We start from the raw sequence: 26,796 nt of genomic DNA, 5'->3' as shown, positions 1-26,796 counted from the left end.
CAAGCTTCATGAAACGCCATGTGATAAAAATGCAATGAATCTTCAACAAAGTTTAGAAACATCTTTAAATCTGTTTGGCAACCTAGAACCCTAACATTTTGAATTACATGAGAATTACGCCTTCCGCTCTCATTCACTACGTCTTAGTGACTGAAAAGTGGCTCCAAGATGTGAGTGGCACACTTAAATGTGGTGCAAGATTTGCCGCTCATGTCCTCAGCTAGCAGACAAAACTGATGCGTTTTATACAGGGTCAAAAATGTTCAGAGAACCTTTTTGTATGAAAGTAAGAATTATGAAAAGCGCACATGAATGTAGCGCAAATTATTAACAAACAAGCTAGTCGAGAATCAATAGCTGTTTGCCCTCTTGCTAGGTGGCAAGACAAACTGCAAGAGCAACCAAGCTCTGTGTAATATCTTAATTCCCTAACTTTGAGATGCACCTGTGTACAAGACACACCCTTAATTTTGGGGTCAAACTCTGGTATTTTCTATGTTACCTGATATAAGATGCACCAAGATTTTAGAAAAAACGTAAAAACTATAGCAAAACAAAATAAATCCAATCTCCCTAAACTTCATATTGTCTTGTGTTCATATCCATAAGTCATATATTTGTTGCACGTTACATGTGATTCAGATTTCCCTCATTGACAGTGAACAGTGATCGTCTCGCCAGTGTAACTGAATGCGCTCAAAGCACTTGTTTTTCCTTTTTCCTTCGTTTTACCATTAATACCCAAAGTTGTGCAGCATCTGTGTTTCACAAAGTTTATGATTGTGTGCATATGCCAAAAGGCCGCAAATAACTCTTTCAGTGCCAAGTGTTGTTGGAAATGGAAACCGATAGAGGACCAGTATTTTTAGCATTTTCACTCACCTTTCAAGGCCAACCGAATATTACTGTATGTGCTATGCAAATATGTGTGGTATCATATGAAATATTGTCTTCCATTCTTTAATTTGAATTTCACGTAGATAATAGCTGTGTTATAAGTGTGGAAGCACTGCCATCCAAGGGTCACAATTATTACTAAAGTGCTCAATTGGCTTATATTAGGCAAGCATTAGTCAAAGGTGACAGCTCCTCTCAAAAAAAAAAGAAAAACTTTTTTGACCAGAATTGTATGATTTAGTTATTAATGTTATTACTGTTTTAAAAGATGAGAATTCTCATCCTTGGCCCTAACTGAGGTAATAAACGAGTCAAATGGAATACATTTCCGCGTTCTCTAACCAAAGTACTCAACTGCATACCTTGCCACTCTTCGTTGAATCAGCTTGAGACATTATAACTTCTGCATGATCCTCTCTGTTTTTGCAATATTTCTGTGCGTGAACACGGGTGAACTTGGGTGGTGGTTCAGTCTGCTCGCTTCTGTTATTGAAAACAATGCCATAACAACCTCATTTAACACGAGCTGCTGTTAGCTGCAACAGGCACTCACTGCTAACAGTAACCTGCCATTCGCCCTTGAGCTCGTCCTGTTTCGGTAATTATTCTAAGTAAGAATACGTCCGAAATATAAATGCACATTTGTGCATCAAAACTCGGTTTATGTGGCTGATGATCAATCTTCCTCAAATGGTGTCAATTAAAAAAAATACATCAAAAAATCTAATTTTCAAGTTACCGTTTATAGGACGCACGCTTACTTTTGGCCTTCATTTTTTGAAAAAAAAAAAAGTGCATCTTATATTTGGAGAATTACGGTAGTTTTCTCCTTGCCTTTCATAAAGCTAAGAAGAATGTGCATCCCTGATACAGTTTTCGGTGAATCTCTGGTGGTTTGTTGCAGTGCAAGCACATTAGCAAAAGTAGCAAGGTATGTGGCGCTGTGCTTATGGTCCAAAAAATCAGAGGGGGCCCACATAATACGTAACATTGAAGCGGTCTGGTTTGTATTGTTTTTTTTTCAAACAAAGATCCTCTGACTAATTATTTTATGATCTTCATCCCATCCAATTGGATGTTGTGCTATTAACTGCCATGATTGTCATTCAGAGTGAAAAAAATTGGTCTTGTAGACTCAAATTCAACATTTTCTGCTTGTTAGTACAAAGTGCAACAAGTTCCAAAGTCGTGTCAGATATATTTAAATGCAAAAAAAAAAGAAATGCAAAGGATGGCTTAAGAAAAATACATAAATAAAACCCTCCCTGTAAAACAAAACCCAACGCAACTAATAGAAATTGACAGCCAGAGGTTTGATATTCAAAGACCTACCCTTTATCATTCGACCATGATGGCCCTCAGGAACAAAGTGGATATTTACTTAACTATTCAGTGATGTTGATGAAGGTATGTTATAACAGTTACTTTTTTGCAATGAAATGTATTAGTGAAGCAAAGAGAACAACTCACACAAGTGTCTCAAATCTGAAGTCAACAGTGCGCAAAAAAATTACTTTTACATCCTTTAGCCATCAGTTCACTTAACATTATTTGCATATTAATAGCATTTGGAATTTTCCAAAGAATGAGATATAGGAGGAATTTTGACAGCTTCATTTATTTATTTTGGAAAAAAAAAAAAAAAACCTCATAGACAAGTTATTATTCCAAGTCTGTCAGGATCTTTAAACCGTTACTTCTCTCTTACCGGCCTGCTGCGCCACGTCAGTAAAAGTTCCATCGCCGTTGTTTCGGAAGAGGAAGTTGGGTCCATACTCGTTGTCACAAAACACATCAGAGTAGCTCTGACTGACGATAGGCCCAACGACCACACCTCGGCCTCCTGTGTGGATAATTACAAGAGACCAACACAAAATAAACAGCAGCTCTTAAACACTGATGAGCTCAAACATGCTGACTGCGGTTTGCCGCTTCAAGACACGTTCAAGAGCAGAGCCGTATTTCCCAGTGACATTAGTGAGGTGACTGCCCTGCCATTTTGATACACAACTGTCCCCTCCTGAAAACAGTGTGATGAAAAAGTCATCTAGTGTACTGTATATCAATCACAACTGTTTTGGCACAGCTCCTGCAGCCCGCTTCTGATGACATCTTGCTTGTAAAAATGAATGTGATGAAGATTGATTTGTAAACACACCATCGCTGAAAACTTACTTGGATGAATTTTAAGGACTTCCCAATGACGGCCTACAACAAACTGCAATTTAATTCCCAAGTGGGTCGCTTATCAAAGACAGAAATCATGGGCAAAACGGTCCACGTTGTCATTTATTGTGCAATCTTTGCAACAAAGCAAGTATCCATCAGACGCTTTCTTTGTCCTGGCAGGTGTGAGCGGTTTGTTCAAAGTGAGAGGGGAGTGAGTTAGAGGTTGTGATATAGAGAAATGGTTTCAAGGGTAAGCGCTTCTTTGAAAAGCCGTGTGTATGTAGCAGCTTTTATGACCAAGACTTAAAACAAAAAAATATATACTTTTTGTTCCTGGTATTATGGCTACACTGAAATGAAAAGAAACATAACCCAAATTGAGGAATATTCGAAGAATACATTATCAACTTGACAGCATCTTTCCTAAAATTAATAGCCATGTCTGATAAATCCGTTTCTCAATTAGTCACCAAGCGAATCATTCACGTGTGCGTTATTAATTGAATGTATTACTGTTATTATTGCACTCATGCGGTTCAATGACACCCTCTGCTTCTTACCCACTGGTACATACGGATTTATAAATATCATTGATGATCATTGTAAAAGACAAAATATATGCAGTATATGGCCAATTTATTGATAAAGCTTGATGCTGGGCCCAGGAGCCTTTTTGGTTTGATGTTACATTTGCGATGATGAGATGCCATTCTGTTTTGATGTGACTCAAAATTTAAATTGCAGCAAATCTAGTGGCTGATAAGACATATTAAGACACAAAGAACCACTTCCCTTATCGCAGCATGAAAAATAGCAGCCGATAGCAACTAATGACCACCGACAAATATTAAAGGGGCTTAGAACGTTCAAGTCCATTGCTAACCAGAGTATCTGAAGGAAACAATGCTGGTAAAATGCGTCTCAGGTAAAACTAATTAACTAAACTAATGTCATATCAAGTTACCTCCCAGTATTGCATCAATCTTAAGTTTTGTGGACACGGCATTGTTAATGATGAATTTGAGTTTTAGTAGCCTGCCGTATGATAATTGTGTTTTTAATTATTCATTCAATATTATGTATTGGATTATCCCACTCTGCCTCGGTTTTGCTGTTTTCACTATAAACTTGTTCTCATTTTTTTGTTGTTTTCACTACGACAGCTACTAACCACATTTTGCATCGATGTACATATTTCAGTCATACGGTTTAGTGTTTTGTACAAATAAAGGCCTCCTGCAAATAGCAATAGCCGTCTGCAGTAAAGCAATCAAACAACCTTTGCCGTCTTTTGCAGAAATATTCTTGATATATATAATGCTGCCTCTTGTCCCATCTGACATGTTTTATATGACTGACTGTTTGTAATTGGACTGACTAAAGGAGTCAGACATAAAATACACAGTAGAGTGAACTGCTAAGATGCCAGCTGAGGTGATGGATGTCGTCTCAGTTCGTACGTGCCGCCCTTCCCCTTCGCCTCTTCTGACTTTGACCGGAGTAAACAGCTGACGAAGAGCCGACGGACATCCTCCTCCTCTTCTTTTTCTACTCCGATTAATCACAAACATCACAGTTTATTTTTCCTTCTTACCTGGCACCAATTCAACTCTTTCATCCTTTCTTACTTCGTGGGTACAACAAGCACATGCTCCTCTGCACACGTCTGTGTAAATCACAATATGACTATTGAGGGACTGGATGATCCTCTATGCATCCATCCATTTTTTGCTTATTTGGTGTTGGATCATAGGGACAGCAGCCTCAGCAGGGAAACCACCACCTCGGTCTGCCAATCCAGAGGCTTTGTCCCCGATGTCCGCGCGATGTTTTAGAGACGTGTCAACCAGGACAGCCTTATTACATTCAGGGCCTTTACGAATCCCGGGCAGATCTCATTCATCCCAGAGGCCTTGCGACCAAGAGTTTTTTGACCACCTCGTGACTTCAATGTTAAATGGTAAATGTACTTACACATTTGTAGCTCTTAGGTACTTAATGCCCTTTACACTGACAACTCAGTTTACCAACTGATGATGCAGCAGGATGTGAAACAAGGACTCGACCACTGAGATATGCCACAACAGTTACAGGAAAGCCCACCTCTGGAAGGTTTTCTCACAGGAGGACGCGTGGTGGAATTGAGGAGGTTTACAACCACCTTACGGCAACCACTCTGGTCAGCCACATCGACAAAGGAGGCGTGGAACACATTCCACTCTGACTTAATGTCCCCCTCTTCTCCCGGAACCTGTGAGAAATTCTGGCCTGAGGTGGGAGTTGAAACTCTTTCTGACAGGGGACTCTGCTGGACATTCCCAGCAGACCCTTGCATTATGTTTGGGGCTTCCAGGTCTGACCGGCATCCTCTCCCATCATTGGAGCCAACAAACCACCCCCTGCTCCACCCCTTCTCTTTACCTGGTCCAAAACCTGCATGCAAATCCGATGACACGACCACAAAGTCAATCATCAATCTGTGGCCTCGGGTGACCTGCGGCCACATTAATGTTGAACATGGTGAACCCCAATATACAGTTGCCAAGCTAGGGGGACAAGACGTATGCCCACTCCTGCTTTGCACCTCTCTCAATGAGCAACTCCAGAGCTGTTTATCTGTATACATTTCTAACTTGCCATGTTTAGCATGATGGTGCCCACCACAGCTGCCGTCTTCTGTTCGCTGAGGTGAACAGTTTAAGAATTTCATTGTGTGATTTCGTGCTATACATGCGACAATAATTCTCTACAATCTACAATGAATGACGTGTGTGGAGGCAAGTCCTACTAAGTCTAGTCTGAAATATTCTACCTCGCACACCAGGTCAGGTTCCTTTCCTGCCAAAGAGCTGGCATTCCATGTTCCTGGATGATCCTAAAAGTCTTTATTACACACACAAATGAGCAAATATACACTCAAACACACATTCACCCACCAGTGAACTTGTTGACTCCTGCCTGCTCGGCCACATTCGAGAGTGCGATGACGCCTTGTGAAAGGTCACTTGCCGCCTCATCCATTTCTATAAGCGCGTGTGGGCCCACCGTGCCGCTGGCATAGTTAGCTATGTAGATTGCATAACGGCCCGTACCCTGCATGGGAAAAAAAACATGTTTACATTTGATAACATAGGTACAGCTGGTGTGTCAGTAAATAATACTACAAATGAGAATTTTGTATCATATGCTCCTGTGCTAGAACTTGTAATGTATGCTTGTTTGATGATGAAAAAAATAGTGGTTTAAGCATTCTACTCTGACAATAAGCAACCCAATAAGAAAATTAAAAAAATAAATAAAAAGATCTAGGAGCCATTTTTGGGTCCAGACCATATGTCTGGGAAGCGCTTCAGGATTTATTGTCTGTCTGTAGATGTTCTTTGCCAGACCCCTACCAGTGACAAAGACAAAGCAATTTTGTGATATCATTGCACTGAAAACTTCAATTTCTTTAACATTGCACACCAAAAACAATTTCCTGTTTGTGCTTGACCTCAACAATTTTCATTAGTTTTCTTCAAGGAAATAGCCCAAACAAAAAGTTCACTGAAAGGCGAACATGTGCAACTTTTGACCCTGCATCAATTTGAGCTCAATCAAACCTTGAACATCCAATGTCACTGAAGTCTGTCACAGCAAATCAAGACTACTTTGTTGAGTGAAACTGAGTGAAAGATTCCGCCTGTCTGGCTTGACTAAACTGATTATCAAAAGTCTAACTTTTAATGTTTGACATTGTTTCTATTGTTGTCATTTCCTCATGACAACAGTGGTACAGTTACTCTTCAGTTTTGAACTTCAGTTTTGAACTGTAAAATAAGTGACCACTAATCAGTGGAACATTTGAAAGTGGTCTGAAACAAAACAATGAAACTGTCAAAAACAAAGACAGATATCGCATATTTCCTTCTAGACACTGATGATGGTCGTCTCAGAAAATGGAAAACATGCTCATGCGTATTAAAGTGATCAAACGTTACAGCTCAGTTGAAACAAATCTCCTTCTGCCTTGTCATTACTTTCCTCTGCTGACAGTTTTGTCTCATCAGCTTGCACTTCAGTATGTTCAGCCAATCGGTTTCCAATTTTAACATGTGTTTCACTCAGCTGTGTCTTGTGTTTGTTATTTCACCAACAGAAAAATACCCAAATCACAAATTGTAGACCAACCGCAATGTTGTGTGTGTTAGCATTTACGAAGAAATCAGTCATCTTAAAAGCATTTTACATTTTTTGGAGTCCATCCTACTCTAATTCTAAACCAAAAGAATAAAAAAACATTTTCAATCAACCCCTTTACCCCCTCCCCCGGTTGCCGCCTTCCTTTGGAGATTAATTTCACACTCCATTATCAGTCAGAGCCCCTGCAGACACAAACGGAACCACACTAATAGACCACACACTTGATTTCAATGAGTTTTCCCACCAGGCCGAAACATATTTCAGTCAATGAGAACGCATGCATATGAGAAAACACACTCACAGTTTTACCATTTGTGACAAACCTATAAGGTATTTTTATTGTACAGTATTTTTTTTTAATATATATTTCAAAAGTACGCTACAAAAAAAAATACTCTGACTCTGCTGGATGGTTTTGGTGAGAGGCATCGGCTACACTATGAGGCACACACAAACACGCACACGCATGCCCTTACAGCGAGAAAAATGAGACTGAACTGCAATGAAAGACCTGAAGGCCTTTGGCAGTTACTTTACAAACCTAAAAGTCAATGATTTTTCAATAAGTCTTTGCCCAAGGCTAATTTCTGTCAGTGCAATTGCCAGTGTGATGGGCGTGACATGCAGCTTTGCCAAGACCATATTGGCTTTTGGCTTATGTAGCTCCTATATCACACTTCTTTAAAAGGGCTCAAAAGATGATGGCACCGTATTGACATAATTTGTATTTAATTGTAGTGATATGGTTCATCCGGTGGAAACAAAACAAAATAACAAACTATGACACACTTTCATAAAGGGTGAAACAAAATCACTTTTAAGAAACCAAATTAAAAAAAATATGAAAAAAATTTATATTTACATCTCAGAAAAAAAATACATTAACAGAAGCTGAAACAAGATCAATTTCAGAAGACAAATTACAAAAGGCGGGAAAAAAACATTACTGTTAGGAAAAGAAATGAAGTAAACCCAAAACACATTTTGATACATTATATTATCTCAAAATACATTTGAGATAAGGATATTAATAAACGCCAAAACAAATTACAATGCGCCAAACCGGAAAGAGAATGAACCATGTTGCTGATTGAAAGGATGAGACCAGATGTCATGGCCGAACTGAGAGTGTGCCGCTTTGAGCTACTGGATATAGGGTTCAGCTCATGTCTTTTAATTGCAAAATTTGTAGCTCCTCACGCCTCAAAACATTGAACGCGACCTATAAATTGATTTCACACTGCCTCAAATGTGCAATGAGGTGCAAAGATCAAGCCTCATGGAGCTACCACAGGCTAGCTTAAATTGAGGGAATCAGTTTTTACATCTACGAAGTTGTCAGGCAGTGTTGATATTTGACTTTATTTTCCATGTGGAAACATAAAGCAGGCAGGGACATTTATCAGTAAGTGCACATTTGTGGCGATGGTAATAATTCTTACACGTAAGCACCGGTACATTTGCGACACAGGTCAAATGTGTGTTATCATCAGTGTTGAGCAAGTTACTTCAAAACTGTAATGCATTATCTATTGCTGTCATTTCAAAATAATTAGTTACATTACAATATTTGAAATGTAAGGCATTACACTACTATTGTATTACTTTTGTATTACTCTCTCTCACCAACATAACTGGAAATATGGATTTGCCATTTGAAATGTAGCTCATTACACTCACTACGCACCCAGTGGAAGGTTGCCTTGAGTCTAAAAATAGTACAAATGAAGTAGTCTGTACTGTAAACCAGCGGTCCCCAACCTTTTTATTACCACGGACTGTTCAACGCTTGGAATTTATATTGCGGACTGGGTGCGCGTCACCGACTGACTTCTCACAAAAGCACATCATCCTTCTCTCTATGTAATATCAACAGCAGCCAGAAGTGGCGGCAAAAAACAAAGATCATGCCAAACAAAGCACATATGAATGAACTGTTAAACTAAATCTGGTCCAGAACATTATTTCGGGTGCGCCCATGCAGCCCGGTACCAGTTGATCCACGGACCGGCGGTTGGGGACCACTCCTGCAAACCTTTAAAGGCATGACAAGATACAATTTTTTTTTTTTTTTGGTATTTTTAATCCCTTTATTACTTTGCTTCACAGCATAGTGATGCATTGTTTATCATTTAGACAGAAACAGTGCATTGTACAATTTCAATGTTGGTATTCAAATTCAGTCAGCTAGGTTAGGGACAGACGTTTCAAAAATAGATGGTTTCAGCAGGGGTAACGTCAGAAACTACATCATCGTTTTTGTGTTTCATCTTGATACACATTGACCACAATTATTTATAGACTATTATTAATAGCAATTGTACAGTGAAAATGAATGTTAGATTACCTTGTCATTATTGCTTGTTGTTTAGCTGACAAGATTTCCAAATGCTGGCGAATCCACTGTGGAAAGCGGCAGCATATCTTCTACGTACGACATACTGTGCCACGAGTCTCCTAACATCTTAAGCGATAGAGCGCTAATTTTGCCTGCTTTGTTTCATCCCTACCCTCAATCCTGCCTGTCAGCCTCACGTGCCACTCGTTGGTGGGAAAAGTACAAGAGCCAGAGTCACAAGTGGAGATCCTGAACGTGAAGAAACCAGGTATTGAACTGCTGAAATGGCGACCACTGTACAATTAACTTCCCTGTAGGCGTTTGACTTTTCTCATCCAGCAGAATGACCAAAGTGGATAGGAAGATTTGAAAGGTTCTGTATTGCAACGGCCTTGGACAGCAAAACGGAGGAATATCAATATGCTATGGGAGATGCTGCTGAATACGTTTTAGCTGATTTGCCCTTAACTGATGAAAATAAAAAGCATCATTTAAACACCACTGTGGGACATCATTTTTGAACGAGCCCATTACAACTCCAGACGACAACAAGACGGTGAGAGTGCTGAATCGTTTATCACAGCTGTACACACACTTGCTGAAAAGTGTGGATTCAGAATGCTTAAAGAAGAACTTATAAGAGACAGAATTGTAGTTGGAATATAGGACAAAAGACTCAGCACAGCTACAAATGGACTTTGAAGTAATATAGCAATATGGAAAGTCAGGCAGTGTGAAAAGGTGAGGCTGCAGCAAACAATTCTACACAGCGATTCTGCAGAGGACAGTAAACTGATGTGGACACTATAAAAGCAAACATGAAGAAAAAAAACCTCAATCATTGCAATCATCAATAAAAGGACAAAAGTCCGGAAAGCAATTAGAAAAAGAGTGTGGCCGGTGTGGCCACGTGAATAAACATTCATGGAAAGATTGAACAACTTATGAGGTCCAGTGTAGGAAATGTCAGGTAAAGGACATTTTGCTGTAGTGTGTCACAGTGGTGATGCTGTAAAAGTAAGAGGAGTCACAAAAAAACAAAATGTTACAGACAATGAGGAATGTGTGTTTTGGGGAGAAATTGATGCTGTGAAGTCAGAAACTTGGGTTGAACACGTCATGTTAAATAAAGAAACCATCCGGTTTAATCTTGCCCAAGAAGAAACTACCAGTACTTGAACCGGCTAGTTACCCACTTACAGCAAAAAGTTACTTTCAGTCACAGTTGTCAGCAAGAGGATGCTGCACAACAAAAGATGTCTACCTTGTTGCAGGGTTAGTTCAGCCACTGTTAAGTAGACCAGCTTGTGAAGCATTGAGGTTGGTTAACAGAGTGGACACTGTCAAAGACACAGAGACAGATTTCAAAGCAACGTATTCAAGCGTGTTCTGCAAGTTTAAAGCGCCTTATCGTACTGAGATGGAGCAGGGCGCTATACCTGTAGGACTTTCCGTCCCACGTGTTCCACTCCTCAGAGAAGCAGTCAAGGAAGAGTTAATGAGGATGGAAGAGATGGGGTTTATTTTGAAAGTCACTGAGCCTCGGCATTGTTGTTGTTCCCAGACCAACAAACAGGCACACACGCTTGAACACAGCGATGAAATGAGAACGACATATTCTTCCTGCAGTGGATTAGCCACTCGCAATGATGAAAGATGCAAAAGTCTTCGCAAAGTTAGATACTCGCTCTGGATTTTGGCAAGTCCCGCTTGCTCAGGAGTCACGGCTCCTCACAACCATTATTATGCCTTTTGGGAGGTACCAGTTCAACTGCCTTCCCGTTGGCATAGAATCGGTGCACGAGCATTTCCAAAGAAGAATGTCGCAGATGCTAGAACATTTTGAGGGTGTAATCTGTCATGCTGATGACGTGCTTGTATATGGCAGAGATTGACAGGAATATGATCAGAGGATGCATGGCGTGCTCTGAAAGTACCAAAAAGAGGCCTTCACTCTGAACAAGAACTGTGAATTTGCTAAGAATGAGATCATGTTTGTGGGACATAAAGTTTCAGACAAAGGCATCGAGGCTGACCTGAATAAGGTAAGGTTTTTCAGCAGCTGCCACAGCCAAAATATGTGGAGGAAGTACGTCATGTTATGGGCATAGCTAACTCCCTTGCCAAGTTTATGCCACAACTGGCTACTATGACAACGTCAATTAAAGATCTGCAAAAGGAAAGAAATGAGTGGATATGGGCAGAGCCACAGCAAAAAGCATTCAAGAAACTGAAGAAGATACTAAGCTCTCATGAGAGTAGCTGCAGATACATCGCCATATGGTGTTGGAGCAGTTCTCACTCGAAACTCTTGTCACGACTGACACATTGTCACGCGCTCCAGTGGGAGGTCCTTCTATGAAACCTCTGCTGCTGGAGAAAGACATATAGGTTTTCGTAAGCACTGTTGTATCCTGTTTTCTGGCTACAGACAAAAGGCTGGAGGAGATCAGGTCAGCAGAGGAAAAAGATGAGCTGAGCAAGAAAGTAAAGGACTGTTTTCTTAAAGGTTGGCCAGAAAAATGCATGCTACACCCAAATATCAAGGCATACTGACAATACAGGATGGATTTAAATGTACGTAAGGAGCTTCTATTGAAGGAAGAAAGAGTGATGATACCATCATCTTTGAGAACAGACATTTTTCAACGTCTGCATGAAGGCCATGAAGGGATTCCCAAGTGCAGAGCAAAAGGAATCTGTGTGGTGGCCAGGCATCTCTACACAGATAGACAATGTGGTGGTCAAATGTGAAACGTGAAATGTGTCAAAAATGTGTCAAAAATACACATCACAGAAACGTGAACCAATGTTGTCTACTCCACTTCCAGACCGTCCTTGGCAGATGGTTGGAATAGACTTGTATGAGTGGTGAAAGAAAATGTACATTGTCATTGTTGACTATGTTTCAAGATACATTAGAAGGAGCACATTTCAAATACACAACAGCAGTAGTCACTGTCAAAGCTGTCAAGAAGACCTTTGCTCAAAATGGAACTTCAGAGACTATGGTATCGGACAATGGACCGCAGGTGTCGTCGGAAACGTTCAAACTGTTCACGAGGGAGTACCAGTTCACACATGTCACGAGCAGTCCCAGGTATCTGCAAGTCAATGAGGAGGCTGAATGCAGTTCGTACCATCAAAGACCTGTGGAAAAAAGACATCAACCTGAATAGAGCGCTGCTGACATACAGAGCTACACCATTAGAATATGGATTCTCGCCAGCTGAGCTCGTAATGGGATGAAACCTGCGCACGTCCCTGCCTCAAGTCACAACCGAGTTAAATCCTAGGTGGTCGGACTTGCTTGCCTTTGGAAGGAAGGAGGAGGATGGAAGGCGTGAGCAGGAAAAACATTACAATCAGACACACAAGGCAAAACCTCGACCACAACTTGCAACTGGACAGAAAGTTGGGATTACAACTGAAGAGTCAAAAGGAGAAGTACTCAAACTTGCCAAAACTCCTGGAGTCTAAATTATAGAGACTGACAAGAGGGTTCTGAGGAAAAACAGGAGGCACCTTCGACCGATAGGGACTGTTACGAGGCCCGGCCGAGTATTGAAGCCTCGGGAACGATTGGCTTGTGAATGATGTTGAGTGTTCAGTTAAAGAGAAAGCCACATTCCTAATTTTTATGAAAAAAAAAAAGTATAACTTGAGCTAAAAGGAGGTGCAATAGTAGGTTTGAAGAACTACATGTACCACAATGCTTGGTAAAGTTGTGGGATGCAGACTTCCGGTTTAGATTTAAGTACAAGTGTGAACGACAGCTCACCGTGTCGGGTGTCGTTATTATACAGATGGATTTACTCCATTTGTTTTCTTAAATGAAAATTTGTTTTGAATATTTGTCAGTTGTTTTCGAATATCGGTCATTTGTTTTCCGTAATGTAATTTTGTTTTCACAGTTTTTTTTTTCACAGTAATTTGTTTTTGAAATGTAAATTTGATTTGGCTTTAGTTAACCACTGGGTGTACGGGGATTTTTCACTACCCTGGCCAACTCAGGCTGACTTTGAAAGGGTCATAACATTGTCAAATCTAAATATATTTTACCTTTCAACCCCTCAAATTGTTCAATGTCATCAGCCCTATCTATATATATATGTAGATTTTATTATATTATATGTTATGTTTATTTATATATATATATATATATATATATATATATATATATATATATATATATATATATATATATATATATATATTCCAAGGCTGTTCTGTTTTGAAGAAATTTAATTTTGTGAGAAGAAAAAAGTTAACAGCTATTCAATGCTTTAGATTTCACAGATAGGAATATACATACAGATTTAATGTTGTTATACTTTGCAAAAAATAACATGCTTCCGTGCAGCAAGATGAAAGCTTTCCTGTAACATTTAGTTCTTGGATCGAAGTATTTTGTAAACTACAAGTCCAACAATGCATAGCAAGATAGCAAACATAGCAAGTTTGCTTTATGGAAGTCAGACTAAGCCAATCAATGAAGTCATTGAAAGTCCTACAAATGTGAAAAATTGTCAGCTTGTTCTCCCCTCCCCCCATGATAAATCAATGGGCTTTCAATATGTCGACAATATTTTCCATTTTTAATGGCAGTAAATGAGCCCCACATGGGATACATTTGACATCTGCAGGGTGTATCTCTCGACCTTCTGTTTGCAAGCATTTAGATGGGACGGCATGTTTAAAGTCGACATGTTTTGACAATCTATGCAATAGTTTAGCCTCCTGGAATTTTGTGTGTGCCTTTCCTTTGATGTCACTAAAAGCCAGTGTTGGGTCAAAACTTATCCCAGGGGTAAATGTGTTTTCTGAAATGTAAATTTGTTCCTTGAAAGTGTAAATTTGTTTTCTGAAAATTTGTTTTTTCTTTTTGTAACCTTTTTGTAAATGTGAATGTGTTTTGAGTATTGGCCATCGGTTTTCCGAAATGTAGATTTGGTTTCCACATTTTGTCAGTTATTTTCTTAAACATGAATTTCTTTCGGCCTTTGTTATTGTGTTTTCTGAAAAGTTAATTTGAACTTTAAATGTGTTTTGGCTTTTGTTAGTTAGGTCTGTGAAATTAAAAATAATTCCATGCAGTTTAAAAGTGGTTGAAAGTTGGTTGCTGTTTTGTTTTGCACTTTCCAGCCACCGTAGTTTTATAATCATGATTGAGATTATTATTTTATTAGTACTGTATGACCAATCAATGGCAGTAGTCCCTCTTATGTATCAATTTTATATTGGAACTTAAGTGAAACACAATCTATCTCTGTTTCTCTCTCCAATAAGAGAATCCAATTTTATACATGTAGTATATGTTACAATAATATAAATGTTCAGCATTGATAATAGCTCATAAAAAGGTTAACACACTATCTTTGTTTTCAAAATGTATATTGCTTTTAACCCCAGTAGGCACTTGTCTCTCTCATGTATCAATGTTATATTGAACCTTGAGAACTGAATTTATTTTATTTATTATCTTTAATATTATTATAATAAAATTGCAAAGCGATAACTCATAACCAAGCAATGTATAAGACCTAAGATATAAAGTAGTACCTAATGGTTGCTTTGAGACCAAAAAAGACCACATGCATGCATTAGTCATCCACTACTTAACATGGCCTCACCTTTTGTTGTCAGTTTGAATATAATTTAATGAATGCATGTTCGCCATCAGCCTTCTGGAACCGCCACGGAAGAACACACACCAAGCCATTTTTGCTGGCTCTTAAAGTATTATGCTATTATACGTGGATATCTTTCCAATCGGAATGGCAGACGCACAACCCATCAGTAGTACTCAGCGAGATGGGACTGCGGGTTGGAAGGGAAAAAATAAGTATTGCGAACCCAACTGTCCTCTCTCGACTATTAGCTTCTTTATCCCTAGATTGGAAGTCAGCGTGCGATAAGAGACAAAGAAAGACTCCGTCACAGAAAGTAAAAGAGGCGGAAAAGAAATGAAAAAGGGTCGAAATGGAAAAATAGAGAAAATGATACTGGGCAAAGAGCAGTCATCACTCATCCCCTTGTACGATGTTCTATAAAACAAACGAGCGCCGGCCTCTGTAATTACACTGCTTGGCGATGGACAGAGGAGAGAAAATGGCCCAACATTCTCCCCAAATGAAGTGTCATAGCACAAGCTGAGGAGGGCAGTGCAGGCGGGGCATGAATTATCACTGGTAAACAAACAGCAGCAACCATGCATGTACACAGATGACACGTGAATCTAATCTTTGCGTGTGTGTGCTTTTGTGCACGTGTGTGTGTTTACCTTTCTGTCCACACAGGCCACTGAGCGTCCAGCCATTCGATTGGCCACGTCCCTGTGTTCGTTAATGTCATCGTTGAGCAGATCCTCGAATCGTCCATTTCGGAACTTGAACAGTTTGTCGGTATATGTCGCACGTCCTTAACGCAAATGTAAGGAATGTCAAACCAGAATGCATATATTCACCCAATCAATTTGTGTTAGAACTAGCAGAGTCACTTCATCCGCTAGTTCAGTGGTTCTCAAAACCCCAGGGGTCTTTTTGCCTGACTGCAGGGGGTCCATGAAATAATTTGACTGTTTTGCAACTGATTTAGTTTGTCTTATTACAGTTACAGATTTGTGCCTTGGGGTCGCCACAAAATCAAGGGCACTTACGATTCTCAAGGCTCAAAAGAAGTGGTTTTGCATCATTGTTTGCGATATAAATTTTGGACTTTATGCCTTATGAGCTTTCGCTGTAGGAGGAGGAGGAAGAGGAGTCATGTCAAATGATCATGCAAGTCGCAAGTATGGGATGATTTTGGCAAGTTGAAACGAGTACTTAAATTTTATATTCCTACTTTTATGTCTATTTGATGCACATTGACAAAACAACTCCAAAATAAACACACCAAATAATTCATGGATGTCAATGCAATATAGCCTTAGCAAACTTTTATTGTTATTGTTTTTTTTTTCCTATGAGCGGTGGTTATTATTATTGCTGACAAATATTCGTGACTATATGATTTCAAAATATCCCCATTATATTAATTAGCTACTAACATGAAAAAAACGTGATCAAGGAAACTAAGAAACTGCTCATCAGTTACACTTTAATGTAATGTTGCAGTTGTGGTCCCCAGCATTTTTCTGCGTTGGTTGAGGCACGCATTTTCCTTCCACAGATTGGCAACTGCGGTGAGGGTCATTTAATAAACACAGTCACTTAATAAAAACGGACACCTCAGGAACAATAAAAATGCCTTAAAATGTGAATGTAGGTGGCTCATGGCACAGTGGTTAGCACAGCCGTCTCACAGTTCAGGGACATAAGTTGAAATCCACCTCGCCTTCCTGTGTGAAGTTTACATGTTCTCCCCGAGCCTGCATCGGTCCTGTTTGGGCACTCCGGCTTCCTCCCGCACTCCAAAAAATATGCATGCTAAATTGTCCTTGGGTGTGATTGGGTGCGTGAATGGCTGTCCGAACCAGCAAGCCTGCGACCCATGTGAGGATAAGCAGCTATTAAAAATGGATTGTCTAGATGGATGTATAATGTAAAAAAAAGAAGATTTTTTTTTGTTTTTTTTAATTATTCTAAGCGATGAAAAGGAACTTTTGTCAAAATAGCCTCATCTAGCTGTATGTTCGGCTCAGTCCGTTGTAACGACTATGTTCTGTGTAGTGTTTCTTCTTTCATTTACTGGTGGAACCTGTGTAATTCTAATTGCAAACCAAAGTTAGGAGGAAATTCTGGACTGATTGACCTAAGTCACGCACATTTCCACAATGTCTGAGTGGGTTGAAATGTTCGCAGCTGGCAGCAGGTCACATACTATCATGGTTCTCAGTCATGTTGTCACCCAGGCCTACTAATATCACCCATAGGAAGGTAATTGACAGGGGAGGACTGGTGTAGGGTTGATGTATATGCACCAAAATTGTATTTTATTTTATTTTTAAAAATTTTGTTCAGTTTCATTGTGCCCATTGTTCCCAAAGGTACAGTACCTGTACCAGGCCGCGAACCAGTGATTGGGGGTCATTGTGATATGGCACAAATCTCCACATTTAAATGTAGTTGGACATTTCAAACTCAGCTAACATTATTAAATGTAATAATAATAATAATAATAATAATAACAATAATAATAATAATAACAATAATAATAGTTAATAATGTCATAAGAATATTGTTGCAATGGTGTGTAGGTCATGAATTTTTTTACAGTTATATAGATGCATATAAATTACAATTGGCACATTATATGTGCTTCGCCCCTTTTATGATGTCATTCAATGCGGTCAGCCAGGAAATATCCATCCAGCCATCATTTTGACCTCTTATCCACAGGGTCAAGGAGGAGACAAAAACATAAATTTTACTGACTGAAATGTGAAACACTGTGGATAGATCACATTCACTGACACACGTTTCACCTATCAAATTGGTCCCCATGGGAACCCAGTATTCTTAATAAAAGTTGCAGATGACTGACATTGAATATCCCCAAACAAACATTGTAACTAATAAAGGAAAGATTCCTGTTTACTTGGCTGACGGTGCAAAATCTCTCCTATATGTTTAGGTCTGCATGTAAGGTGTAAGTCAAGGTTATCTGGTTGAGAGGGGTTAAAGTTCCAAAAAACTTGACTTTTCTTGAAAGGGCTACTAAAATGCGGCCAAAGCAAATGGTGCATTATCATGCAGTTGCACATTTCAAACGCAGAGAGGAAAAAAAAAAGCCATCACTGCATTAAACATGAATAATTGTAATAATATAATAATAATAATAATGATAATAGTAATAATTGTTAATAATGGCATAATATTATTGTTTAATTAGAAAAAACTTGCAAGAAAGTGCTGCACAAAATTAAAAAAATGCTCCTCAGATTCAGTCAATGATTCACAAAACCACCCAACAAAAAAGTGATTTTGAGCCCTGTTAATTGTAACTAACTAGTTAGTAAAGCCGGGAGAAGAAAATGTAAACAATGAATAATGTGTGAAGTATGTGAAGTACCTGAAAAAACTCACAAGCATGAGGAGAACATACAAACACCACACAGGAAGACTAGAGACAAGGTCAAATCCCAAGCTTTACAACCGTGAGGCAGATGTACAGACCGCTCAGTCATCAAGATGCACTTATAAATTCAATCTCGTTTAAAAGAACAAGTTTAGTGCTTAATTGAAGCTTTGACTCAACTGGATGCGGCTGTTGCTTCGAAACTTGACCATTAAAACTGTGGGACAGACTTACGAGCCACAATCCCTATCCATATCTCAATCCTGTCCAAAAGTTTGACCACATTTTCTAAAGACATTTTTCACTAACTTTAGTTTTCATGACTCATATTGCTTTCCTATTGTTGCAGTGAGTGGTTAAAATTATCTTTCTATTTACAAGTGGTATGCCGGAGTACACTTCAGAAGTTCAGAAAATGTATCGACTTTTTGCACAATGTAATTTGTTTTCCAATATACGTAGGTCTTTAAAACCTAGAAATGCTTATTGTTCCATTTGTATACAAAAGAAACACGTAACAAAAAATATAATGGTAAAAAGCTGAAGCAAACACACTGCAGGTCTTCAATTGACAAACACTTAAAGCAGCAAAACTTTCCTGGCACATGACTGGAAATACTACTTAAAGGGTATTTTTTTTCTTTTTCAGGTGTTAAAATTACTTTTACCCGAAAAGGCGTTATTGGTGTTGAGTACGTAAATCTCCTCCCGGCCGTCTCCATCAATATCACACGCTGTTACCCCAATAGCGTTGCCTTGGCGGTCTCTCAGGGCGTAAAACGGGGAGGTGCGATTGTCCACGGCAATGTTGACTAGCCTCCTTCTCTGCTTGTCGAACTTCAGAACCAGGTTGGGACCATTGTAACTGCCAACATGGACACAGGGAAATATGTTCCATCACCTTTTAGCACTGTTTTATTTTATTCTATTTTTTGCTGAAAATCAGACGAGTTTTGTTCTTTTCTTGGCATATTGAACTCTTGTTGTAAAGAGACTAAAAAATATCACTTTTGAACGATAGCTGATTTATTTAAAAGGACTGATAATGGAAGATTGCCTTTGTAATTACTTCTAGATTCAAGATTCAAGATTTGCATTACTTGCATGGGAAAAGAACAAATTGGCAGCATTTTGCAATAAAACTCTTGCTTTGCTACTTTTGCTACCTTGTCTACCGCCACTTATATAAAGACTATATGAAATAAAAGCAATTTTAAAAAAGGTATATGGAGCAGGGTCCACCGTGTGCCTGCCTATCAAATGTGCACGTACAGTACATATACGATACCATAAGGACAGATCACCACGCTAAATAAGACACAAATCCCATGAGACATGATGTCTCACATAATTGAGTCCACAAAAATGAGACGAGACAAAATTCAAACAATTTTTAACATTTGTAATAATGCCTAATCAAAATGTTTCCTTTTAATTGAGCAGACTAGGAGAAAAGTATCGATCCAAAAGGTCAGTCTCCTTTTCCAGCTGTAGCTGAGATAGTTCCTCTTTCTGAATAGTTAAACCAAATGCATAGAGCTTGTGTTAGATGGAGCACATGACATTATTTATTTATTTGTTTGTTTTGTTTTGTATTTTTCAAAATGTCTGTCTTACCTGCGAATATTTTACCATCCTTTTCTTGTTCTGGAAAACCAAAATTTTACCACACAGGTGATTTGAAAGTAGAAGTTTTTTTTTTTTGTTTTACCTCATTTTTAACCCCCATATTGGGGGCGTTGACTAATATCTGCATAAATCAAAACCAGACCAAATTCCTAAACATATCTGTGTTTGAATAACTTATAATTGAAATGCAAAATAAGTAATATTTTGAAAAAAATTTTGAGTAAGTAAAAGGCTTAAAATGATTATATAAACCAGTAATTCGATGTAGTATGTTTTAGCGCGTTTGCAAATGCACTTTTGTCAAGCGCGGCCTTATTGCCTCTTTGTTGTCAATAGTGAGGCTGCGTGGATAATTTGTCCGGCCTACTTTGACCCATTATGAAAATGAATAGAAGGCTTGGTTTGTCTGTTCAAGACAAAAATGAAAGAGTGATGGCATGGGATGCATGGATGTCAGCAGGCGGGGGGGGTTGGGAAAAGCAAAGAGCAACCCATCCACGCTCTGGTCTTGCCACGGTCGTCACTTGGGTAAAGAAGGCTTCAGCAAAGCATTTCTGGAGACCTCCATTTCAAATTGGACAAGTCAGAAGATGACTACACGTGGAAGAGTAACCACAATGTATGGGCAAATGAAGAGCAGGAAGGAGAGGACGTCCCTGATTTAAATGGAAGAGCTATTTGGCGGGGTTTTCGACAAATTCATATTCAAATGTGTCCCTCGCTTCCCATAACAGCAACCGCATATAATTTATTGGAGTAACATCTTTTTTTTTTTTTTTTTTAGTTAAATATAAAGTATGAGATTTTAAAAAGTTCTTTCCCCATTAATTTTGGTCAAAAGTACTGAGTGAGGAACATTGTCAACTTTGCCACTGAAGGTCATGATGTCAACGCCAGCATACAAATGAAGACTGTGATGATGTTCTTCTAATGTGATGCCCTCTCTCTCTCAGAATGGCTGCTGAATGGGACATCTTTGCAGAAAAGACATTTATGAGGCGCGGCCATTTGCATCCATCTATCTACAGCCTGTGAGGGATTCATCGCCGCTTCATTGGTTAGAAGCAAGCTTGCCAAAGCATCTCCATCAGTGGCGGTCTGTCCAATCTCATCCATTATCATCACATGAGTGAGCTCCAAGTCTTTTTAAGTCTTTTGCCTTTGTCTTCAACCTTTAGCTCAGAAAATGAAGTGCACCTCCAATCCTCACTTCGATAGCTATCACTCACAAGTTCAATCATCTGTTCAAATTTGTGTAATGGATGAAATTAAACAATGTTGGCGCCACTGTGAGAGAAGCATTAAAGCTGGAATCGTTTCCCTAAGTAGCCCACTAATTTTTACAGAGTCACTTACCCTGCAACAAACACCTCTAGGTCTCCGTCCCCATCCACATCGGTGACGGCCACGCCATAGTTGAGCTGAGTGGGGTTGTTGTCATAGTCAGGAGGAAGCACGGTCTTGGTTATGGCTGAAAACATCGGCTCTGAACGCTGGCTCCAGCAAAGTGCAGGAAGGAATAAAAGAAATCCCAACATCGTCACCTGAAGAGAGGAACAGATTTAGGTTACCAATAACGTCATTGTTTTAAGAAGCTTTACAGAAGTCTAGAAATAGAAATTGCAAATTGCACAACAAGCCGAATCAATTTCCCCAAACAGGTCGCTGCCAATTATTTAGTCAAAAACAGCATATTAAAATAAAGTGCCTCTTTAGCTTTGCCGGCTTCATCGCCTTGTTAGCAAGCAATTGTAGACACAAAATGCATTTTGACAAATTTCAAAATGATTAAATTTTGAAAAATACAGAAAACTGGTTGAATTGATTGCTTTATTGAAGAGTCATGAATGCTTTCCCAGTTTAATATTAACTGAAATGAGGACCACCGGTATAACTTACACAAGCTGAGCATTTATTGGTTAGGACTTGAGTCTTGAGCACATGTGATGTAATTTTAAGTCAGCAGCAAGTGGAATCATGTGTTTTTCAAGGTATTACTTACACAAAAAAATAATTTGGTTATCAAATGAATCATTGACAAAATAATAAAGTTTTTACTGCTAAAAAATTATAAATTCCAAAAGTACCATTTTATGGTTTGGGAATATGTCAAATAACCAGGAAATATCCTAAAGTTTAGGTTGTATCATTCAGGTTAACAATGTTTGCCCCTTTCTGGGGTGTTGCTGAATGTTATTTACATTATTTTTATTAGTCCTGTGAATGTGATTTTACCTCCGTTAATCATGATGATGTCAATGAGCCCTACCATCCCAACAGTTATAATGATGCCATCAAGTAGCATGCTAACAAAGAACAACTGGACTGACAAAGACAACAACAACAACAACTTCAGCTTATGTTAAGAATTCTCTGCGCTAGGGATTGACAGTGTAGTTGTAGCAATGTGACAAGAGCACTCCTAATGGTATCGTAAGCACAGTGCTGTTTGAGATTTGACTGTGGTAGGCATCTCAATGCCAATTTTGTAATTGCCAAAGTCAGTGTTGTGCGCAACATCTCACCGCTATTGAGCCATAATGTTCACTTTTCTCACTCGGCGCTCATTTGCATCACCTTGTATTGGAGCTCCAAAGTTCTTTCCTCTCAAATGACTTATGCCAATGGTATCTCTATGTGCTCATTATGAACGACAACATATTTCTCTGAGCAGCTCGGGCAAATGAGAATCGTACAATAACAGTAAATCGTGTGTTTGCAAATGACAACGCGCGGCCCGTGTCGCTAATTCTCCAAATCTATTATTGTGAGTCGAGCAGCGGCACATTTTTGGCCGGGCTTTTTGCTGCGCTCAGACATAAAGATGAAGATATAGCACCGCACTCAGCCGCATTCTGCAGACTTAGAAAGTGAACAACCCATCACGTGAAGACAGGCTGAGGAATTGCAGGACAGAAAATCCATACAGGGAGCAGCGTCGCAGCCAGGGGCCGAGCGGGAACACAGGGGAAACTCGTATGACCCGACACAAAAGACCGAAGGTGTTGTTTCCCTAGGGGGGTGCCGGCCCTTAAATTGGGAAGTCGTCATGGGATAACGGGACACCGTGAGGTATAAGAGTCCTATTAGTGGTCACCAGACAAAAGGAGGACTTGAACCAATTGGCTTGTAAAGTTAAGGTAGGATTAAAAAAAAAAAGTTGGGAAAGTAAACAAGCGTCCCTGTTGGGCAAAAATGGAAAGCAGAAGGTCACCTCCTTAAAGTTGAAATAAAACTCACATCAAACACACACACACACACACACACACATGCACACACACTAAGTGGCGTTTACAAGCCGACAGCTTGATTCGCCCAGCCTGCGGATTTATGCAGGCAGCCTTCGTCATCGTTCCATGGCTGCTTTACTGCTGGAGCTTCACCCTCGAAGCTCGCGTGCAGCCGCCGCGTGATTGATGTCTCTTTAACATCGGCCTCAACCATTCAATTTGAGATAAAAAAAAAAAGGAAAAAAAAAACAAATTGCACTTTGAGTAATACTCTCAAAAGCCCATCAGCCGTGAGAGGAAGCACCTCTGCTGACAGGCGCAGAACAATCACAATGGCCAACAATGCTCAGCTGTCCTTAGTCCTCGCTAGTGGCGGTGTAGCCTGTAGCTGTTAGCAAGTTAATTAACGACAATGGAGTTTCTAGATAAGGTAAGTTTCTCTCCATTAGACCAGAAGGTGATGATAAATGAGTGGGTCAATTCAAAACCATATCGGAGCATTTCATTGTCTGGCTACTAAGAGGAGGTGTGAATTAAAAAAGCATTATCAAAGTGTACATATGCTCATTCACTGTATTATTGGAGAACTTAATGCCAGCTCTGCCTGGCCCAGCTCAATTGTGTTCCGCTCACTTTTCCTCTTCATTATAGCACTGCAAGAAACTGAAAACCTTACCACCATGACTATTAGGCGTGTGCCAAAAAATCGGTTTTCATCAGAATCACAATTCTCATTTACTACAATTTGAATCGATCGCTCTTAAAAATTAAAAAGAAATTGATGTGCATCCTGTTGGCTTCCGTATTACGTGCAGTGCCATGATGTCACCACGAGATTGGCAAGCTTGCGCTGCTTGAAAGGAGTCTTTTCACTTTTACACAGCCATGAGTTTTAATGTTTCTGGGTCATTCCAGAGGACATTTGGGCTCCAAAATTCTTAAAAAATAAACTTTCACTTTTCTCATTTTCAGCTAAATAGTCATTAATAATAAGTAATAAAATATCATAGGCTTGATTAGCGTAACTTTCAATCGTGTAATTTTTATTACATGATTTATTCAGTGTTTACAATACTTGGTGCAACACTGTTTCCAACACTGAGCTACCTGAAAAAAGGACATATTTGATTTACGAAAAATACTTCCTTTTTCATTACCCAAATAAAGTACCATCCTGTCTGAATAACCATTCAATTTCACATAAATTAGTTTAAACACATTTCAAAAGGTGTCTTACTTAAATTTTCAAAAAGAACATTATATGTTTTACTTTGTCAATTTCAGTATTTATTGTACACTGTTTTGCATATGATTGCCCTTTAAAGTAAAATAGGTCTAATCCCTAAGAGCTAAGAAAAGAATTTAAGATCATTTTAAATTGTAATAATATGGTAACAGGGTTGCATCAATTAAGTAGAATAACTAACTACATTATTTTTGATTATCGATCAAAGTGACACAAAATAAAAGACTAACACACCAAAGTGTTCTTTGAATAACTTTTAATAGCTTCTGTCACATCGTCCCTAAAAAACACCCGAAAAATAGGGGCCTCCCTAAAGGGGTGTGATGATGACCTAAGGGAACAAGGTTTTGTTTCTGTCATGCAAAGTTTAATTGCAATAAAATAAGAATTTTTTTTTAATAAGAATTAAAAAAGAACTTTTTTTTTTTTTTCAAGTTTCAAGCACTTTGATGCGCTTGGTTATTTTTTCACACTGTGAGAAAAAAACAGTCATCTAAGTTAGTTTGTGTCACCTATTATGAATTGTATCTCGTCGTTTGAATAGTTGAAACATTTTAGCAGTATGCGGGGGAAACTAAATTATATCTAATATCATGTACATTTGTTAATTGAATTACAAACAATAGTTTCTAAAGCCTTCTAAAGCCTTCTAAACCCTTTTTCTCATATCAGAGAAACAGGGTTTCAAATCTACACTAATGTTAGCTTTTTCTCAGGAGTGGAAACTAGCTGTTTAGCGAGCTGTTATTGCTGGCCAGGAGGACAATCTTATTTATATAAATAAGAAAGAACATGATTTAAAAACCATTTTCTTATTCTGATTACCGGTATATGCATGACAACAGGATAATAGGGTTGCATGCAGTAAAGTGAGGCATTCAAGTGAGGCCCGCTCTTTTATAAGAATCTGAAAAATAGAAGAGAGGGCGTAATCTTGCTCTAGCCATTCTTTTGGAAAACTGTTTGATGATGTCAAGTCCAACATTTTATGTGATTTATTGATTTATTTTTCTTCTGCCATGCTAAAAAAGTTATGGTAACAGGGTTGTGTGCATGTTGCGGAACACACATCCCATGTATGTAATTATTATATGAAACGTTCTGTTTACTAAAACAAATGTTCCCACAGTAGCAAGAGACGGCAATGAAACAAGTAATACAAAAAGATCAAATTTGAATTCCAGTTGAACTCTTTCATTTGAGATTCACTTAGGTCATTACAGGGTTTGGGACAAGACAAAAACATAATTTTAGAAGTACTCCAGATGTATTCAGTATTTTTTAAACTATTTCCAAGCACACTTTTCTTTTAGTTTTTTTTTTTTTTTTTTCAATTTGGTCTCAGAATAAGTACATTTATTCGGAAACTGCGTGTTTCAGTATTTTTCATTTGGATTATTTAAAATTGGATGGGTGGGACTACAAATGTCCTCTAATTTTGGAATGAAAGTTTCAGTGAATTTGTACTTATTCTTGTTTTGAAACAATGCTTTTATTTTGCCACAAGCTGTGTAAACAGGAAGTGTGGTGAGCTTGCAAGCGTAGATGTGACACACTTGGGGAAGAGGGAAAAGAATGCTTCACATCCCTGCCCAGCAGGATGTGAAAACTCCTAAAGGGGCAACGCCTGTATATATAATGTTGTTTGTGAAATTCTTAAGAAGATATTTTAAAGCTAAAGTGATGTATGATGTTAATTTTTACGGTTGTTGCTGTCAAATTGTCAGCTAATTTAAGTTTCTCTTTTTTTTCAAGTCTTTTTAATTCACTCTTTTAAAAGTTTCTCTTTGTTCTGAATGTGTGCTGTCGAAGAACATGGCTGATTTGAGTTACCTTTTTCATTTTTAGCTTCTCTCTGCTGATGTTGATGCCAAGATGTGCATTCAAAGCTACAAACTACAAAGAGGATGTCTTGCGTCATCACATCAGAGTTTAGCGCGCTAACTCAAACTAAGCTTATGCTTTCCTCATACTATCAATTTAGCAGCTCACTTGAAAAAGTTCATTTCATATCTTGTTTTTCATAAATGTACACATAATATTTTACTGCAATTTCCTATGACATGACAACGTATCTTGTTTTACCT

General features: G+C 38.7%; 1 protein-coding gene across 2 annotated transcripts in view; it reads right to left on the bottom strand.

Annotated features, from left to right (window-relative positions):
• Positions 1–26,796, bottom strand: part of LOC148420483 (cartilage acidic protein 1-like) — a 48,113-nt gene that overhangs the window by 18,514 nt on the left and 2,803 nt on the right. For both annotated transcript variants that reach the window (XM_088422070.1, XM_088422071.1), the window contains exons 2-6: positions 21,590–21,777; positions 19,273–19,469; positions 15,870–16,006; positions 6,003–6,159; positions 2,606–2,740 (exon numbers count right to left, since the gene is read on the bottom strand). In XM_088422070.1, coding sequence (XP_088278196.1) covers positions 2,606–2,740; positions 6,003–6,159; positions 15,870–16,006; positions 19,273–19,469; positions 21,590–21,771 — 808 coding nt within the window. In that variant the 5' untranslated portion in view covers positions 21,772–21,777. The remainder of the gene's footprint in view (positions 1–2,605; positions 2,741–6,002; positions 6,160–15,869; positions 16,007–19,272; positions 19,470–21,589; positions 21,778–26,796) is intronic.

The sequence above is a fragment of the Hippichthys cyanospilos genome, chromosome 8 (genome assembly GCF_059441005.1).
Source record: "Hippichthys cyanospilos isolate Australia breed blue-spotted pipefish chromosome 8, RoL_Hcya_1.0, whole genome shotgun sequence".
Lineage (NCBI taxonomy): Eukaryota > Metazoa > Chordata > Actinopteri > Syngnathiformes > Syngnathidae > Hippichthys > Hippichthys cyanospilos.
The sequence above is the reverse complement of the archived record's forward strand: the minus strand, read 5'-3'. Positions and strand labels throughout refer to the sequence as shown.